This window comes from Cavia porcellus, unplaced genomic scaffold (genome assembly GCF_034190915.1).
Source record: "Cavia porcellus strain 051 isolate PalLab524CR breed Dunkin Hartley unplaced genomic scaffold, mCavPor4.1 scaffold_4, whole genome shotgun sequence".
NCBI lineage: Eukaryota > Metazoa > Chordata > Mammalia > Rodentia > Caviidae > Cavia > Cavia porcellus.
The window spans coordinates 44357345-44378047 of record NW_026947487.1 but is presented as its reverse complement, the minus strand read 5'-3'; the positions used below and the strand labels follow the sequence as shown (position 1 = coordinate 44378047).

Here is a 20703-nt window from a genome sequence, read left to right as displayed (position 1 = left end):
TTTATCTGGCATAGCAAAATTCAAGAGAAGCTACATAGCATACTGGAACTCCAAGAATTCCTAAATGAAGTATTTGTTTTACACATTTTTCTGATTATTAAAGTACATCTTTATTGTTAAAAAATAATAATTTAGAAAATGTAAGTCATACAGAAAAGAAAAGGTGATAGTTCAGTCATTACTAACACAACTAATATTCTGGCAGGAAATTCATACTTGAGTATAGTTACATTTGTTGGACCTGAGAATCTTCCTTTTTTGTCATCAGGTTTGCTTATATAAAAGTACAATATGCAGTTGACCGGGGTCAGGTTACTTAGAAATTTTGAGATTTGCTATAATTTTGAATTTGGTCAGGACACCAACTTGCCTCCTCAGCAGTCAAAAATACACATGCAACTTTTGAACCCCCCAGAACTTAACTATTAGCAATCTGCAGCCTTACCAATAGCGTAAACAGTGGATTAACATATATTTTGTGTGTCTCGTGTAATATACGGTGAAAAATACTTAAGAACCATGAGGGCACTTTGCAGATTTACTGACATGAAAAACTGCTCATGTAGAGGTGATGAGCTTCACACAGCAGTTTAATTAGATACTGAACAACACCACAATAATGACCGCAGGTGGCTGTGAAACTGCAGTATTCTTAATCCTGTAGCTGGACATTTGTTTCTGTTTTTCTTGACTGCATATGGTACTATGTATAATCTTTTTTAAAAAATTTTTTGTCTTTTTGAGACTGGCTCTTGCTGTGTAGTTCAGGCTGGACTTGAGTTCACTTTGTAATCCAAGATGGTCTTGAGCTTGCAACAATCCTCCTGCCTCAGCCTCCTGAGTGCTGGGATTACAGGCATGTGCCACCATGCCTGGCTGTCATATACAATCTTAAGTTTTAATAAATTTTAACTTTCCTAATAGATCTGTATATATTTTATGGTTGTTAAATAATAAAATTGATTTTTATATACATGTATTTTATGCATTAATGAAATACCTAACTTTCTCTTAATTTTTTTTAGTATTTCTAGGCTATATGGTTTGTCTATGAGTTTTTTAAAATTATAGCAAATCTCAAAATTTCAAAGTAAGCCTAAGATAAAGCTCAGTGGTAGAGTATGTATTTTACATGATTGAGGTCCTGGCCTCAAGAACCAGCACTATAAAACAAAAACGAATAAAATCGTGCATGTAAATGAACCCACATCAGGGTCCACTGTAGTTCAGTATAACTGCCATGTGAATCCCACTTTGAGGCGTTCTTCTCTATGTTTTCATGTACCAAGACTGTGTTAAGTTGGTACAGTACCTGCAGTCCTGTGTTTTCAATACTGTTAGCGTCAAAACAACCTACCATTCTTCTGCTTCCAGTCAGTGAATTCATAATTCATTTTCTCTAGGTACAGTTTACCACTCAGATGTGTTTAAATGCAGATGCTAAAAACAATGGGAAAATACATTCACATTTGTGTATCTGCTGACACATATCTCTGTTTTCACAAAAAGTTTTGATCTTTTTGAATGTGAGAAAAGATTGTTTTTTGTGTTTCTGCAGATTAAAATAGAATTGCCCACCCAGCTTCATGAAAAGCACCACTTGTTGTTCACATTCTTCCATGTCAGCTGTGATAACTCAAGTAAAGGAAGCACGAAGAAGAAAGATGTTGTTGAAACACAAGGTTGGGAATTTCATCATTCCTTTCCTTTTTGATAAAAATTTGCATGTTAGATTCCTAAACTGTATTTCAATCCCAAATTTGCATTTTTTAGTGAATGGGTAGTTCAATTAATTTTTTATGTAGCATAAAAATAGCATACCAGAGTTGCATATGTAACTTTTTATAAAATAAAATTTAGGATTATAGTCAAAGAGGCCAAGTACATTGTAGAAAATGTTCATCAAGGACCATATTCAAGAGTGTTAACATTTGTTGCTGTAACTGATACTTAGTTATCACAGTCAGACAATTTTATATTAGCTTTTGATGTACTTACAGTGGATTTTTTTTGTTGTTGTTGTTTTCAACAGTTGGATATTCCTGGCTTCCTCTCCTGAAAGATGGAAGGGTGCTGACTAATGAGCAGCACATCCCTGTCTCAGCTAATCTCCCATCTGGCTACCTTGGTTATCAGGAGCTTGGGATGGGCAGGGTATGGAACTTTTAAGATTGATTATCCCAGTTCCTTCAGAAGAGAACAGTGAAAATAACAGTAACCAGATACTGAATGAGATAGGAATGTGTTTCTGCAAAACAATCATTCTCAAAGATGAGTTCTTAAGGTTTACAAACTACACTTCCAGCTTAATGTAAATCTATTGAGCAAATCCCTCACCCACATGGTAGCTCATTGTGAAACCTTTCTGATTCATGAAAACCTGAGGTTCCTTTAATTGTTCTTTTGGCTTTACATTCTTTTTAGCTATCTTAAATTTTATAGATTTCAGTTTTATAACATGCTTGGGATGTCTTGGTACTTAATGCCAAATTTGTCCTTGTTATGAATAGATAGTAAAGTATACCAAGGGAAGGGCAAACCATACAACTTTCAGGTCCAATTCTTAGTCTGGACGTAACCTAAAATGAAGGTTTCAGAAGTCAAAATAAGCATAGATAATTGATTCTTAGCCCATATCAAGAGTTCCTATGTCCTATTTGCTATATCTGATACCTTGTACCATCTCTTTCAAACTCCTGAACCCAGTCTTTTAAAAAATACTGGTGAAATAGAACTTGTTCTTTGTTAAATGGACAGTAATTCTCACACAGTTGCTATCAAACAGAAAAGATAACTTAGAAAACCCAGTTTTCTGTACTTAAAGGAAGAAGAGTGCAGGAGTCAGTCTTGACTACATTCCTGTTGTGGCCAGGCATAGCATGGACCTTACTAATGCTCTCCGAGTCGTTAAGCCCTCAGTACCCTCACTGATGGTCATATAGAAGCTAAGATAACTGATCTGTTGGGACTTTTCCCCCTGCCTATTTTTTTCAGCATTATGGTCCAGAAATTAAATGGGTAGATGGAGGAAAGCCGCTGTTGAAAGTTTCAACTCACTTGGTTTCTACAGTGTATACACAGGTGCGTGCTACTCCATAAAATTAGCAATGATTGCTCTGTGACTCAGTTTGCAGTTTTTTGTTAAACAGAATCCTACAGTGTCATATGGGTATTTTTACCCTACAGATCATTTGAGGAAAATACATACAGTGTACTCTTTGTGGTGTTATAAATGCCTAGAACAAGTGACATTTTTAACAGTGTGCTTTGTTGGAGAATTTTTTTTGGTTCTGTCATTTTAATGTGACCAGTTTCCTAGTATTGGAATAAAATTAATGCATGCTTGTTACAAGAAGCAAATATTCATAATGTACATGCAAATAGATTTTTCTTCTCTTCCTTCCCCCAGGACCAGCATTTACATAATTTTTTCCAGTACTGTCAGAAAACTGAATCTGGAGCCCATGCTGTAGGGAATGAACTTGTAAAATACCTTAAGGTATCTATGATTTTTAAAATAGCTTCTTTTTAATGAGTTTGGAGTAGTTTGGGTTTTCTATTCGGTAAGTGTGTTACTGTCTTCTCTTGGAAACTTCTGTAAGGTATCAGGGCTGTTGCTCAGTGATAGAGCAGTTGCCTAGCATGCATGAGGTTCTGAGTTCCATCCCCAGCACTATAGTCAATCAGCCAACCAGAGAACTTCTGGAAGGATGCTGTCACCTCGGTACTTTCACAACAATGGTTTCAGTATAGATTTTGAGTGGCAAGAAGCAGATTTAGCACTGCTCCTGTCTTTTGTATGATCTTATGTATTCTCAAAGTTGGACCTTGCAAACACATTTTTTCGCATGCTTATATAAGCAGTACTAAACACAGGTCTCTGTGGAGTGTTCCCTGGGTACTGTGCACAGTGACAGCACAGAAGAAGCAGTCCTTCATCCATTTTGTGCTGCCATAACAGAAAACCTGAGACTGTGTAACTTTTCAGAACAGAAATTTACTCTCTCACACTTGTGAGGGCTGGAAAGCCCAAGATCCTAGTGCCAGCATCTGGTGTGGGTCTTCTCGCTGTGTGATCCCATAGTAGAAGGTAGAAAAACAAGTTTGGGTGAAAGAGAAAGGAAGAAAAAGAGTCAAAAGTGCCAAACTTGTCCTTTTATAGAGAACCGTCTCCCATTATTCTGGATCCACCCCACCATTAGCATCATTAATTCATTCATAAAGTAAAGGTGCTCATGTACCAATCAGCACTTGTTAAACTCTGCCTCCTAACATGGTTGCATTTGGGTCTGACACATCATTTTGCACAGACATGCTCAAAACAGCAGACCTCACCTTTAAGGAATTACAGTTCACTGTAGGCAACAAAGTGAATTTAGTGAAGATGCACTAGGTGGATAAAACAGAGAAATAACACAACTTACTATTCCCGCCTTTGTGCAGGAGGTAGGGAGCTTCCTGAAAGTCAGCAGAGCAGTGAAAGCAAGAATAGGGTTCATGTGAGTGCCTTTCAGCCTGAGTATAATTGTGGAGAAGCATTTCAGAAAGGAAAACTTAACTAGCTATGGGCATTGTGGGCATGCAACAAAGTAAGAAACATGAGAAAGAGGGTAGGTTTGGTTGGTTTAGTCAAGGAAAAACACATACATATACATACTAAGCAAAACAATGTTGTTTTTTTAAATATATGATGGTTCTTGGCCCCTTCTCCATCTATCAGTAGCAGTATGTCACCTGTGACATTTGTTCTTAGTCACAGCTCCCTGGCTATTTTTCTACCTTTTCTAGTGTTTAGAGCTTTTGTGAGTACATTGGTTCATCTGAATAATCCCTAGTTATGGCCAGCTGATTAGCAATCTTAGTTCTCCTGTGCCATGTAACATTCACAGATTCTCAGCATTAGGACATGGACATCATAGGGGACCATTCTGTAACCCCTTGAGCCTCCCATTTATTTTAGGGGAAGTAATTCTGTCTTTTTATGAACCTAAGTAGAAATGACTTCAGGCTGGCTGACATTTTAAAAGATAATGTGAACTTCTCCATTCTTTGTCTGTAGAGTCTGCATGCAATGGAAGGCCACGTGATGATCGCCTTCCTGCCCACCATCCTAAATCAGCTATTCCGGGTCCTCACCAGAGCAACCCAGGAGGAAGTCGCGGTTAATGTGACTCGGTAAGGGAGGTGGGTGGATGGATACTTTTCTTCGCTTCCAGTCTGTCCACATCTGAAGCACAATCATGCTTACCTGGGGTGCTAGTATGTGCTGAACATTATATTGAAGAAATGTCTTGATCCCATACATGGGGACCCCATATAATTCCTTGTCTCCTTGTTTCCTGAGTGCCAATAGCATCATCATTGTTCAACTACTGCTGCTGCGATAATAATGAAATGTTTCCATTTTCACATTACTATTCATTGCTTTATTCATTCCTGTGATGTGTAGGGTCATTATTCATGTGGTTGCCCAGTGCCATGAGGAAGGATTGGAGAGCCACTTGAGGTCATATGTTAAGGTATGTAAAACAAACTGTTCTGATCATTTACATCTGTGGCTCTCCAATTTTCCTTCTAAGGACTTTTTTTTTTTTTTTTTACAAGCCTGGTTATTTAGGAATATACTTATAACTTACTATTTGTACTTTCTCTTCTTCTTCTATTGCCAGAGCTTGTACTGGACAAAAGAAAGTTTGAAGAGAGGCAGCCACTCTTTTATTTATTTAATTTCATGCTGTGAACAAGTGACTCAAATGATGTAGAAGTTTAAAGAATTTAAAGTTGCTTTTGGCTAGGCCTCTGGTAAATTTAGTCATTTTCGTTTTTCTTTTTTCCACCTAAAATTTCCAGCAAAATGGCTTCTCCCAAGCAAGAGAGGCAAATTCTGACCAAAATCAAATGAGATGACTGTGGGACAGCAAGAGATGTCAATAGGACAGATATCAACAGGTTATTTATGTGCAACATTACGTATTACAGTTACTATGCTAAGAAGTAACATGCATTCTATTCAGTCTCAGTTTGCTTTGTAAATCATAGCTATGTAACAGTTTGGATTCTTGAGGATATCATTTACCAGTGTTGTGGGACACATTCATGGAAGTCCCTTTTATAGATGGAGTTATGGGCTAGATGGCCACTGATCTAAGTCAGATGATTCTCTTACCTAATGGCCTCCCTGAAGACATCCTGGGCTCCCTCTTTCTGTCACATGACAATCACCCTTCCCACCTTTGTTTCCATGCCTTCCTCGCTCCCACTCATGGAACTAGACTTTGGTCCCCTGATCTCCATTCTTTGGAGCCTCAGGATTCAGTCCAACCTGGAACCAGAACAGTAAAGTCTCTTTCTCTTTTCTTCCAAGTATGCTTATAAGGCTGAGCCATATATTGCTTCTGAATACAAGACAGTGCATGAAGAGCTGACCAAATCCATGACCACCATCCTCAAGCCTTCTGCTGATTTCCTCACCAGCAACAAACTATTGAAGGTACATCTAGATAACTGGTGAAACTCTTTATTAAACAGAGTAGTGGACTGGGGATATAGCTCCAGCAGCATAACGCCTGCCTGGCAAGCACAAGATCCTGAGTTCAGTTCCCAGCTCATTAAATAAATAAATAAATAAATAAAACATAATAATGGGAAAAGTTTGATGAATAGGTACTAAGATGTAATTAGAAGCAACAAGTTCTAGGTACTACTGAATAGTAGGTGACTATAGAAATCAATAAAGTATTGTACTTTTTTTCAAAAAGTAAAATGAGTTTTGAAAGTATTCATCATAGAAATGAAAACTATGAGGAACTAGATAGGCTTAACCATATCTAAATGTTACACACTATAAAAGGTATCAAAATGTTAAGTGGAACTCTATTAACATGTATAATTTGCATGTTAGTATGCATCAGTTAAGTTAGTTAAGTAAGTGAAGTTTGGCACAAACTTGTAGTCCCAGCTACTGAGGCAAAAGACTGACTTGAGCTCACAAGTTGGAGACCGGCCTAGGCAACACAAAGTGGTAACAGAATTAGTTCTCCAATTGCAACCTTGCTAATTGTGTATTGAGATAGGAACGGCAATGAATTGCCACATTTACAGTTGCATATAAATCATTATATTCTATCATTGGAGTCCACTGATGTAGAGATTACCTATACAGAGTGTCACTGAGCGAGAATTCTACACGAGGAAAACTGCATGGGAATCTAGCAGTGCCTCTTGTTGGGGAGGCCAGCAGTTTCCCAGCAAGCAAAACATCTGGCATTCTCCTCTGGGATGATTTGTCAAAAGGTTCAGCTGTGTATTAGGATCACAGCCGCTTCTGTGTTGTATCATTATCAGCTAAAGAGAGTTCGCTTCTTACCTACTAATTTGCGGTTTTTCTTACTGAGGTCTTATTTTTTTTCTTTTAGTATTCTTGGTTTTTCTTTGATGTGCTGATTAAATCCATGGCTCAGCATTTGATAGAAAACTGCAAAGTTAAGGTATGTTACTCTGTGTGAAAGCTTGTGTCTCTTTCATTGTGTGTAGAGGTAACATTTCTGAATGTTTTGTATGTCGGACTATCCAAAGTGCTTAATGACCAGTAAAATATTATAGCTTTATGACAATCCTATGAGAGAAATACTTTTCCTACTCATTTTATAGATAAGGAAACTGAGGCCAGACTGTGTTAAGCCCATGCTGCTAAAGAGTGGGAGGACCTAGGTTTTGAAACCAGTTTAGATCTGAATACTTGTGTTCCAGAACCAGTATGTCATTAACTCTAAAGAAAAGTATGTTTTTTATTTTGACTGGCTTACAGTCTTCAGGTTTGTTGAAATGAAAATAGTACTTTAAGAATTAATTTTAAATGCTATTACCTAGCACTTATTAAGTGTCTTGACCATTGTAGACATTTCTCTAGGGCTTAGATGACAGCATCTCACAAATCTCCTGTTCTTTAAAGCCGGTTAATGGACTGTGAGATAATCCATCTCTTGGGGGCAAATATGTAGTCTCAAATTTCTGTGATCCTTGGTGCTTGAGGTATAGCTATATGCGCCTTTGTGGTCCTGTCCCTGATTCCTCCTGTCTCATATTGTCCCTTTGTTCTGATGGGCATAGTGTCTCAGATGACTGGTCTCCTTTGTGGCCTGTTGAGGTAAGACTGGCCCTCTGGTCATCTAAGGTAGAAGTATTTCTCTAAAGGTCAGTTCAGCAGACATAAAAGGCAGTGTCGCTTTATGGGTTTGATGGTTGGAAGAGCCCCGAGACAGGAGTCCTGGAGCTGTGCCTGTGACAATGAATTGTGGCCATATGGTAGCACTATGCAGTCTGGTTGAAAGGAAGAGAGCCATACAGGGAGCCCAGGCCAGTGGGCTGTGGGGCTGCGCCTTCTCACAATGAATGCTGTTCTGTTCTTCTCACAGGTAGGGGAGAGGGAAGCTGAGGGAGGGAGAATCAGAGGGACAAGATCTAGATCTTCTTCCCACAAGTCTAGATACTAACAAGAAGCCGTGCAAAGGCTGTGAGATTTTGCTGGGCAGAAGACTGATGGTTCAGAACCTAAAAGCTATATTTTTTCTCCAGTATAATAGGTGCTGTTACCTGACCAGGTTTTGGAACCCTTTTCAGGGTGTATGTATGTGTGTGTTTTCTTTTAAATTCAGTTAAAAGCTTTTAATTCTTAGTGCACAAGGAGATACCATATGGCAGTGGGCTCTGCCTTTCATCATCTAAATGTATCATCTAAATTGTGCCAAAACAGCCTGCCAAGGAAGAAACTAGCAGATTGTCTACTTGGCAGTATGTAGCTAAGCATGCATGCCCACAGACGCACAGACAGATACACATGCGCACACACTTGAATATGTTGCTTTTCGGTTTAAAATGTTGTAGGGTACAGAATAAGATTATATCCTGAATTAGTGTCTAGGTCTGTCGTGCTTACAGTAGAAACTTATTTTCTCCCAGTTGAGATACTCAGCAGCCGTAGGTCAGGGTGTTGGTGGGCAGGTTGATTACTGCTGAGGCCTCTCTCTACTTTATAGAGGCTGCCTTCCCTGTGTAGGTCTGTGTCCTTGTCCTTCTTTAAAGGACACTAGTCACACAGTCACCCTTTACAGACCCACTGTCCAATTAGAAATTTCAGGGTCAGGACTCTAACATGAATTTGGAGGTGAGGTATTGTTCATCCCATAACAAGGTGCTGGTGGAGTTTTCATTATTTTTAACCCTAACTAAATGTAATTACATGAGAGAAAAAGCAAGTTAATGTACTGAAAAATGTAACTGATTTACTCACCAAAGATGCAGTGAGACCCTTTGTGCCAGACTCAAGTGTTACAGACTTAAATGTAGCATGGAGCCAGGCATGGTGGTGCAACCTGTAATCCACCAATCCAGCTAAGGCAGAGTGTTGCCACGAGTTCAAGGTCAGCCCTGAGCAAGACTCTGACTCAAAAAAGAAAACCAAGAAAACCAAAAATTTAAATGGTTTGCGCTCTCGATGAGTTCAGGTGGAAAACTATACTTAGATCAAGAGTCACTTTTTACCTCTGGATGAGTGCTCTGAGAGAAGCAAGCACAGAGTGTTCAAAACACAGGAATGTAAGAGGACTGCCTGAAGAGGAGTAGGCCAGGATGGTTCTGATGAGTAAGTGGGAGTTGGCAGGGACTAAAGGAGGAGAATGAAGACTAGGACGAGCAGAGAACTGTGATGGCAAGGGGCTGGGAGCCAGCACCGCACATTTAGGGAATTGCCCATGCCGTCCTGTGGCAGCTGCTGCAAAACCCACGAGACATGGGCAGGAAGAAATGGACACTCACAGGACCGAGATCATAATCAGGTGTCAGCACCACTTTTCTGAGAGCTGTGTTAGAAAATGAATAAAGGAAGTTACTGCATATGTGTTCGCAAGACAGCAAATTAAACCACAACACTTGAGGGACGGTGGGGACCTGAACAGTATCTTCTGCCTTGTTTCACAGAGGTACATAGAAGTGTAGACCTGCAAAGCGACAAACCAAAGGTCCTGCGACCAGCAGAGCCCTTCGCTAAGGTCCTGCTACTTCCCTCCTGACACAGTCCCTCAATACCTCTCCTCAGAGAGATCAGTCATTTGCCTTTTGAACTCTATCCAAACCATTCAAATGCTGCCTTTTCTGTAACTTAATTATATCTGGTCCTAAGACTATATTCAGAGAGTTTTTAGAAGTCTTTTTTAAAAAAAATTGTTGTCCAACTGTGTCTAAAAGAGAGCACTAACATCCAAAAGGAGAAAGCTTAGCCGCCACATAATTTACTCTGAAAAAAATTAAAACAAGCACCCACTTTGACTTTGGAAAGCTTCCTGGTCTCACAGAGACTGCCGCCTGCACTTCTTTCTGCACCCTGGGCTGTGGATGCCTATGGTTCTTCCAAAACACTGCTGACCCCAGCTAGAACTCCTCCAGCACAGCTTACAGCCTTCAATCTAATGAGCTGTATGTGTTTCAGTTGGTTGTTTTGGGCACTGTTTTATATTTATTAAGACTTTACACCTTAAAGTGGTATGTGCCCATAATTCCAGCACTATGGAGGCTGAAGCAGGAGGATTTCAACTTCCAACCCATCCTGGGCAACTTAATGGCTTAGTGAGATCCTGTCTTAATATAAAAAAAAGAAAGAAAGAAAGAAAGAAAGAATTGGGGATTTAGCTCAGTGCAGAGGCCCTGCATTTAATTCCTAGTACAAAAGGAATTTAAAGAATTTTCATCTTAAGAATTATATGTCCTGGACCCCTATTCTGAGTCTAGGAGCCCCAGTTTATTTGCTGTTCATGATTTTTCTAACTTACGAATGTTTGGGAGATCCCTTTAGAGTTTTTATATTTTTAGCCTGAAGATGATTAATTTGTAATTTTAATAATTTGTTGATCTATTTTGATATCTTTTTAATACAGACCTTGATTTTTTTTTCCCCCTTGGGGATTTTTTTCTGAGAGTACCATCAAGCCAGTACATACCAATTTTGTTAAAGGGCCCTACATGGATACAGGTTTCAGATAATGAGTTTTTTTCGTTTGTTTGTTTGTTTGGCTTTGGTTTTTTGAGCCAAGGTTTCATATGTAGTTCAGTCTGGCCTTGAACTCATGCTGGTATTACAGGTTTGTGCACCACCACTTCTGGCAGATTAATGCTTTTATTGTTACTTCAAGTACCCTACCCAGGGATATCTAGCATCAGTTGGTGCTTGGAGACATTATGTATGTTGAACTGATGCATTCAGTGTACATCTCTGTGCGTTTCCAGTGGTACGGGTGACTTCACCCACTGCATGGTATTTACATGAAGGAATACATTTTCACTGGTTTTTGTTGTTGTTTGTTTGTTTTTAGTGGTATTAGGGATTGAACCCAGGCCTTCACACTGAATTATGTCCTCAACCCTCTACCCCCACACCCTGGCTTTGAGACAACGTCTTGCTAGGTTGCCCAGGTTGGGCTTGAATTTGGAGTCCTTCTGCTTCAGCTTCCCAGAGGGCTGGAATTGTAGGAATAATCTCACATGCTTGCTTCTCATGTTGCATTGTGACTGCAGGTAGAGGTGGGTACCTATGCCTACCTTCTAGTCTCTAGTGCAAATATACCTTTGTTACATTTGCTAAGGAAGAATATGAGTAAGAGCCTTTCTTTGAACTAGCATTTACAGTAAGTGAAATTTTAACCACCATAGTTGAACCTCTATGGTTTAGATTGATCACTAGGACTAAGCCACACTTCAGTGCTTCATAGGTGACAGGTGGTTTGAGTTTATAATAAGTAGCTTTTGAGGAAATATAAAATGTCATTGAGGCCTTCTGGGAAATACTCCCCCAACTCTCTGCTTCTTTGTTCAGCATTTTTTAGGCATTTGTTTCCATTTAAATTTAGAAACTAATTTCACCAGACTGGTTTTGAATGTCTTCCTTCATACTGCCTTAAGCTGACTGCTAGAATTCCACAGGAGCACTTCAGGAAAGGAGGTTAGAAAGTTGGCATAGGTAAGAAGAGTATATACCTACAAGTGTATATGCTTGTTTGGCTTTCAGCTATTTTCTAGCTTAGTTAAGCAAGGATAGAGCTTTTATTTGGAAGGTATAAGAAGGATGGTATGATTATCTCCTATAAGGACCGTTTGGACTTCCCCCAAATTAATCTCTGCACACCTGTGCAGGCAGAATGTTAACATTAATATCCATACTTCTGTTCAGGAGGGAGTGTTTTGAACAGTTTTTGTGAGGTACATGGCACAAAAGAGAAATGCAAATGGAGTAGAGGGTGTCTCCAACCTGAAAGCTGACATGGGCATTGGAGAAAATAGACATTCAGCCTTGGACAGTTAAAGCAGAGTGCAGGAGGTATGTGTACAAATTTCAAGAGTTGATAGGATATGGGGTGAGGTTGGAACTCTACCTGGACCTCAAAGGGTGCCAAAATTCACAGAGAACAAAATGAGTCTTAGGCAAAAGAAATAGATCATGGCCAGGCGAGATCACTGGGGCAGAGCTCAGAGTGACTAGATTAAGGGTAGAGTGAGAAGAGTAAAAACCAAGCTGGTTATTGGGAGCTGTGAAGCCAAGAAAGTGGTGATTTAGTAGAGATTATAGAGAAGTAGACCAGGTTCTTTAGTAGGAGTGGTAAGATTTAAAAACAGAAACGTGTTAATGTTAGTAGAATGTCTTAAAAACTTTTCTATCAGTGAGTTTGCCTATTTACAGGAGTTTAAAGAGCACACAATATTGACTTGTGAATCTGGGTTTTTTTAGTATTTTCCTTCTTTTTTACCTCTCTAACTTCATTATTTTGAAATGGTAGTTTATATTGATGCCAATGAAGATCTAGCATCAAGGAGGATGAGGTAGGACTGGGAGTGAGAATGAACTCTATTATGAATATAAAAGATTATTAAGACTGAACCTTTAGTATAACCCAGAGTTCCGTTTTCTACAAGAGTCAGTGAAAAGAAACAAAAGCATATGTCTACACAAAGATCTGTATGTTTGAAGCAAGATGTGGTGACGCACACCTGTAACTCCAGCACCCCAAAGTCTGAGGCAGGGGAATCACTACAAGTTTGAGGCCAGCCTGGCCTACAAAGCCAGTTCAAGGCCAGCCCGGACTACATAGTGAGACCCTGTCTCCAAAAAACAAACAAAAACCTATATGTTTTTAGCAGCTTTATTTATAATAGTCAAAAACTGGAAACAACCTAAATGTTCATCAGCTAATAAAGGATAAACAGACTGGCAAAATTGTGTGAGAAGGCCACCGAAAAATGAAAGGGCACAAAATACTCATTCTTACAAGAACTGGATGAATTTCAAAAGTGTGATATTAAGTAGTCAGGACAGAAGACTGTATACTGGTATACATCGTTGGCAGATTTTTTTTCTCAGCCTCATTATTTTTGTTGTTTACTAAGCCAGAAAAAAAATCAGTGTTATTCATGAAAAATCTTATTATCTCAGAGGACAATAAAATAGCCACAGAAAAGAAGCCTTTAAACTCAGAGAATACAAGAACCCAAGGAGGGGCACAGAAGTAAATATCCAAAGGCCTTGCCTGGAAGCAGATTTCAGGCAGCAGCATATTGGCAGCACAGATGATCAAAAGGGCGCAAGCCATCATCACTGAGTATCTGCAAAGCCCTGCTCTTAACAGCAGTGACCACAGCAGCCTCTCCAGCAAGCCTAGATGTTGGTCTTCAGGAAGAATCCCACTCAGTCGAGGAGCTGGGTGGCAGGAGTTGAGCAGCGAGCAGTACAGCTGGCTCACAGTGCAGTGCTGGGCAGAATGTGTGGCTGAAGTGGACTGAACAGCCAGGTGCCAGGCAGGCAGACACTGCACAGGCAGCATCTTTTGGAGGGGTAGATGGTAAGTGCCTGAGCCAGTGGGATGCTACAGCACCTGCGGCCAACCATGCTTAGGAGTTGGAGTTTGTTTGACTGTGAAGTCTGTTTTTCAGTGTGGTCTTCTCTGAGTTGCTCTTACATACTCACTACCCCGGGCACCAGCCCGATATCCTAGATTTTGCTTTCCTTCCATTTCAGCTTATAGTAGTTCCCATAAAAGCACCTAATTATCTAGATCTTTATTACTTTTATGTGCATGCCTTGCCTCATAAATAGGCTTTAGTTTTTTTTTACTGCCAAATTAGTATTCTTTACCAATAGCTGCTTATCACTGCTGGGAATCTCTACTTCAGCCCTCAAAGGCCCTGAGTTAGTGCTTCCTAGTCACTGAGCAGCATTAATGTCAAGTTGAAATGTATATATCTATCATTCTTTAACACTATCATTCTTTAACATGTCTTAAAACATAAAAATGTATTGTAGAGATTTTCTAATAAAAACACAAGTTGAGTGAATGGTGTAATGAATCTCACATCATCAATATTGCAGCTTCAATAATTTCTCAACATTCTGTCATTCTTGCTTTAGATATTTACCCTCATACATTTTTGTTTATATTTTAAAAGCAAGTCCCCCAAATTTTACCATTTTTGTCTATCAAAACCTTAGTGTGTCATCTTTTAACAAATAAACTTTCCAAAAGACCTAACTACTAAAATTGGTGATATTTCTTTGTGATCTTGTAACACCCAATCTGGATTCCTTTTTGTGCAGGTTTTTTCAAAATGTCACTTTACAGTTGGTTCAGCTGAGTTGAGATCTAAATAAAGTCCACATATTGCATTTAGTTGATGTGTTTCTCAGATTTTTTCTTAAATTATCCTCAAACGGTTCGCTCTTCATTTGTTTGTTTGTTCCAAAGCAATGTATTTGTTGAAGAGAGTGAGTCGTTTGTCCAGCAGAATTTCCCACATTCTAGATTTGACTCAGTAACCCCACAGTGTGTATATATATGATTCTGTATTCCCTACATTTCCTCTAAACGTGTAGTTCTGTCTAGAGGCTTGGTTTGATTTAGGTTGGTTTCTTCCTGGCAAGAATATATATGTTATAACTAGTGCTGCTGCATGGTATCAAGAGCCCTGTGTGTCTGGTCCACTTTTAGTGGAATAATAATATTGACTAACAAGTTTCAATCTGTGTATGATAATGGTCTACCCTCACTTTTCACAGTGTTAGTAACCTTTGATTTAGCCTCATCCTGAAGGCCACAGCATTTCTTGGGACATGTTTTTGTTCAGAAGTGTCCAGCTTAAGTAACTAACAGTCATCCTGATGGTTAGTGGGCCTTTCCAGAGGACCTAGAGGCTGATAATCTATTAATGCTAACACCTCAGAATTTAGAGTTATCACCCACATGTATGGAATAGAATCCCTGTGAAATTTCAAAGCTAGCTATTCTGTTTTTAAAAGTAATTTGATCCTGCCTTGCTGGGTTCTTGAGTCTATGTAAATTTACGAAAATTTGATTTGAGAATTGAAATTATTGTAAAGCTGATTGTTCACATTTTCATAATAAATTCTAGTATTTAATGCATAAAATAATGTGTGATATCATGTCAGAAATATCTGCATCCTGGAACAAGTTTTGTAAAATGTTACCTGTTTAATGTGATACTGTCTGGCAGCTCTGAAACAGTTCAAATAATAGTGGCTTAAATAAGACAGAAGCTTCATTTTTATATTGTGAAGAATTGTGAGCTCATAGACAGTGTAGAAAGAAGGTTATTCAGGGACTCAGCCTCCTATCCAATTATCCATCCTGGGGTATCTCCATTCTACATGGTAAAGAAGCTGGCTCACCACCAGGACACAGTCCAGCATGGAAACAGCATGGAAAACAAGCAGCTCCTTCTAGGGATTTGGCCGGGACAAGCACCTGTCACTTCTTGAACTCTACAAGAACTCACTCATGTTATTAATATTTAACTTCAAGTTAGGTTGGGAAATAGAGTTTCAAACTGGGTAGCCATGTGCTCGAGTGACTTAGAGATCCCATTACTAAGAGGGAGCAGAAAAGGCTTTTAAAGGTCAATTAGTACTCCTCACTGAACGCTAGTCCTCAGTTTCCTCGTCTATGGAATGGAGGTGACATTACTCGCCTCTGTGACTGTTAGAATTAGATGCATGAATGGATTGATATAAGGGTGCATTTAGTTCTGTGTCCTTCCCATTTTAAGCTCTCCATAACTTGTGTGTGGAGCCTGGAGAGGAGGCAGTGCAGTCTCAGCCAGTGCAGACTGGCTTTAGATGGAAGGCTGAGTTGGGTCTGACTTGTTTTAATTGTGTGACTAAGGATACATTTCCTAGTTTCCTCCATCCTCTATAAAATAAAGACTTAGCTCAGGGATGTTAGAAGAATGGGATGGGAAAGTCCATAAAAATATCTAGTACCTCGCCTGACATGTGGAGGTATACAAACATTGCCTGACATGTAGAAGATGCACATGATAAATTGTTGCTAGTTGCTGAATAGGGTAACTTTTTACATAAGTATTCCTGATGGAGGAAAGATCATTATGTAAAATTAGTTTGAAGCAGGCTGCTGCCAAGCATTTTAAACTGGTCATGTGCAGCCATCAGTCTGTAGATTTTAGTGTAAATACATAGAGCTTAAGCCTGGGCCAGTGCTCCCCAAAAAAGGTCTCTGCAAGGTACAAGCATCAAATCACCAGAGGTGCTGGATAAAATGTACGGTTCTCTCCTTTCTTGCTGTTCTGCCAAGCTGTTGGATCAGAATCTCTGGGAATAGAGATTGAAGCTCCACATTTTCCAAAACCTCCACAGTGATCTTTATCCTGTCAAAGTGGATCCGTAGCACTTAATTCTAATTATTTGAACCAGTTATAGTTAGTACTTTGAGAAAAGCAGAGTGATTAATTTTACCTAATTTCAGACAAATAAGATTAGAACTTTTGGTTTTTAAAAATGAGTATTTTTAGTCCCAAAGGATCCCAACTGTAATAAAAAGACTGTTTTGAATTCCTCTTAGTTATTGCGGAACCAGAGATTTCCTGCCTCCTATCATCATGCAGTGGAAACTGTTGTGAATATGCTGATGCCACACATCACTCAGAAGTTTCGAGATAATCCTGAGGCATCTAAGAATGCGAACCATAGCCTTGCTGTCTTCATCAAGGTGGGCTCCTCCTCAGTTATGACTAAGATGCGCTCTTTAAGCAGCTACCTTGCAGAGTGACTAGAGCAAGTGCTCTGATAGTGCTGGTGGTCTGTTCTTATGTTGAAGGATAAACTTACAATGGGTGCTGATTAGAACCCTGGTTCCAGAAAGTTTGAGCTGAAAGGCTGACCTTTGTGGGTTGTTTTGCTCCACAGAGATGCTTCACCTTTATGGACAGGGGCTTTGTCTTTAAGCAGATCAACAACTACATCAGCTGCTTTGCTCCTGGAGACCCAAAGGTAATGAATGTGGCTCTTGTATCCAGTTCTTGTGTTTTGCAGATTGCCATCTGGGAATCTGCCTGTTCCTTTCCATGCTTGTCAGAATTTTCTTTCAGTTCTACTAGGACAGCTCACTTCCCTCTTGGAAATACTGGCACTTTCTTGCACTGATGCATGTGAGATATTAGAGATACAGGCATCCAGATGAAAAGTAAACATCCCAGTTGGTTTTCTATTAAATGCTCAAAGTAACTTCTCAGCTGCAAAACTAAAAGTACATATGTCACAGGTTACTGTTTACTTCACAAGATAAGAGAACTAACTGCATAGCCTTTCTCTGGTGGAAGTATCTGCCTCTTGTCTTTTTTTTTTAGTTTTTAAGTTTTGCCTTACTAGTTTTTTAGGATTTTTAAAAAATTGTATTGTGTCTGTTTCTTGAAATCCTACTTGAAATCCTTTATGGAAATAAGAGGAGCATAAATAGCAAATGTCCCAAAAGTCAGCTGAGGACATTCTTTAATGAAATGTGTACTCTGTTTTCAGACAAATTCTTATAGCCACTGTAAATGTAATACATGATACAAAGGGTCAAGCAGCTGAAGCCTCTATAAAGTAGCCAGTTTTTTATGGACCTCTATAAAATAGCCAATGAGATATTTAATTTATGACTACATATTTTTTTCCTGCAGACCCTCTTTGAATACAAGTTTGAATTTCTCCGGGTGGTGTGTAATCATGAGCATTATATTCCTTTGAACTTACCAATGCCATTTGGAAAGGGCAGGATTCAAAGATATCAAGGTAATCTATCTTTATGTGTAGTTGTATTCCATGAAGAGAACCATTTATTTTAATAAGAGAATCCATTCAAATATGGTTCTAGAATGTCTTAATTTTTTTAATCAGTGAAATAACTCTTTTCTTATTAAATTTCCATTTCAAAAAGTATGGATAAAAAATTATACAGAAACTTACTTTTCAGCAAATTACAGATCATGCCAGTTGTGACTTTTAAAACATTCTTTTGTTTAAATAATATAAATCCATTTTATTACTGCAGTTTATTTTTATTTGTTTCCCTTTTCCTTTTTTCTTATGGAATTAGCCTTTCTTTCACCAACTGTGGAGTCAAATGACAATTCTATAGGTAGGTGTGGGATGTGATGCTTGCTTTCTTGCATTTTCCTCCTTTAAAAGAAAAAAGAATGCAAGTGATTGCTTTAGTGTTTACATACACCATTCATTTAGAATTTCCTGTGTACTATGATCAGTTCTTAAACTCACATAAGCTGGCAAATTTGTTTCCAATGTAACTAAGACACTGCTGTAACATCCCAGGGAGGCGTTTTGCTCCCCAGGTTACTAGGTTCTCTGGGATGTTTCTTGAAGTAGAAAAAACAAACCCAGACTTCACCCCAAAAGTGCGTTCCCTCACTCCATAATCCTTATCCAAGGTGATGGTAATAGCCGAAATCACCAGCAGCATAACTCTTTCACATGTTTTTTGTGTCTGCATGTTGAGTCTTTATTAACTGTTCTGTGTCTTCTGTACATTTGAAGAGAGTTGAGCTCAGAGAGATTGTCTTTACTAGCAAATCAAGTTGAGAAATTTAATTTGGTCTGTTGAGTTTAGTGCCTTGTATATGTACACATTTCTTTATGCTATAGGAGAAAAAGTGGAAGGATGTCACCAAACTATTAATAATGTCTCTGTAATTCAAAGAGAAACATACAGAGACATTCATTCAGGATACATCTTTCCTTTGGACACACTTGTACAGCTCTACAAGGCCATTCAACAAATACTTACCTAATACGAAGTATGTCTGGCTTTGGGATAGAGCCATGGACAATCTAGATGAAAAAACGTATGGCTGTTTTATGTAAACAAAATCTCAGAATGTTTGAGATTGAGTAAATGCTAAAAAAAATGGGAAGAAGGGTATAAAAAGCCAGGACAGTTGAGTTAGGGTGGCCAGATTCCAGTTGGGGAAAGAAGAAATTGAGCCCAGCACACATGTCTAGGAGAAAGCTTCCTAGGCTGAGGGGACAGCTAGGCATTCAGCATGCAGAGTCTACCCTACCCACTTATCTGGGCTCACACCCCAGTATTCCACAGACTGGCTTACTCCCAGCGTTTCAAACATGCCATGCCCACGCTGCCAACCTTCAGTTTCACATAGCCCCTCTCTGGGAAATCTTCATTCTCCTTCCCAGAAATCACATAGTACCTGCCACCTGGGGGGCCTACAAGAGCTCCTGTCTTTCTCCCCTGAGAAAGTATATTGTAGCGTTAAGCCTGGCGTTAGCTGCTTGTGTTTATTCTCCCTCAGTAAAGTTCACGTTTGCTTCTGTGTTTTCCAAAAGGGGTTTCCGTCTTGCCGTTTAGCTTCCCCCGAGTTACTAGTTTGGTTTGGTGCTTTTCAGTTGTAGTTTATATTAATTTTTGATTTGCTTTTAGAGGTACAGAAGTACTAAAGAGAATTTTTTTACTACAGTAAGTTCTTCATTCTGTGATAGCAGAATAGATAGGTTTTATACAAATTTGGTCATTTTAAACACATGGAATTTCATGGGGAATATATAGATATTGATGAACAGGAAATAGATAACTGAACCCAAGAGGTAAATAACATTTTGATTAATGCATATATTTATTCTTTCTTTTTTTTATTTTTATTTTTTTATAGTGCCAAGGATCAAACTCATGCCTTCACACTTGCCAGGCAGGCATTTATGCCACTGAGCTAAATCCCCATCCCTTATTTATTCTCTCTTTAAATACATATTTTATGTACATATTTATTAACTGGTATAATGACTGTCTTTGTCAGTAACAAAAATTATAATAGAGCGTGTGCAGTTTTACATTTTAAAAGTTGGTACGAAACCTGTTTACTAATATAGTTAAGTAGGATGCTGTATGTTTCAAAATCAAATGTAGTACAATTCTTCATATTAAGTTTGGTTTTTATGTAGGAGTTTGATGTGTTAAAAAATAGAGCAGCATTTTAGAATTAGTCCTTCCTCTTTGAAGCCATGTATTATACAGGGTGGGCTGAATTTATAAGGTAGGTTTTTAAAATTTTATTCAGAGGTTTTGGCCCTCCCTAACTTAAAATAGTTTCTTCCCTCCTTTCAGATCTCCAGCTTGACTACTCACTAACAGATGAGTTCTGTAGAAATCACTTCTTGGTGGGACTGTTACTGAGAGAAGTGGGCACTGCCCTCCAAGAATTTCGGGAGGTCCGGGTGATTGCCATCAGTGTGCTCAAGAACCTGCTGATAAAGCATTCTTTTGATGACAGATATGCTTCGAGGGTGAGTAGTCCCCAGGTGAAGGAGGTATACATTGAAAAATGTCCCCTCTTTTAAGTAATACA

At 38.9% G+C, this 20703-nt stretch overlaps 1 protein-coding gene across 22 annotated transcripts in view; it reads left to right on the top strand.

Moving 5' to 3' along the window:
- Dock9 (dedicator of cytokinesis 9) overlaps nucleotides 1-20703 on the top strand; it is a 261185-nt gene that overhangs the window by 175018 nt on the left and 65464 nt on the right. For all 22 annotated transcript variants that reach the window (XM_063246980.1, XM_063246978.1, XM_063246968.1 and 19 more), the window contains exons 20-31: nucleotides 1559-1682; nucleotides 2033-2154; nucleotides 2995-3081; nucleotides 3410-3499; nucleotides 5060-5175; nucleotides 5450-5519; nucleotides 6365-6490; nucleotides 7416-7487; nucleotides 16911-17057; nucleotides 17255-17338; nucleotides 18010-18121; nucleotides 20463-20641. In XM_063246980.1, coding sequence (XP_063103050.1) covers nucleotides 1559-1682; nucleotides 2033-2154; nucleotides 2995-3081; nucleotides 3410-3499; nucleotides 5060-5175; nucleotides 5450-5519; nucleotides 6365-6490; nucleotides 7416-7487; nucleotides 16911-17057; nucleotides 17255-17338; nucleotides 18010-18121; nucleotides 20463-20641 — 1329 coding nt within the window. The remainder of the gene's footprint in view (nucleotides 1-1558; nucleotides 1683-2032; nucleotides 2155-2994; nucleotides 3082-3409; nucleotides 3500-5059; nucleotides 5176-5449; nucleotides 5520-6364; nucleotides 6491-7415; nucleotides 7488-16910; nucleotides 17058-17254; nucleotides 17339-18009; nucleotides 18122-20462; nucleotides 20642-20703) is intronic.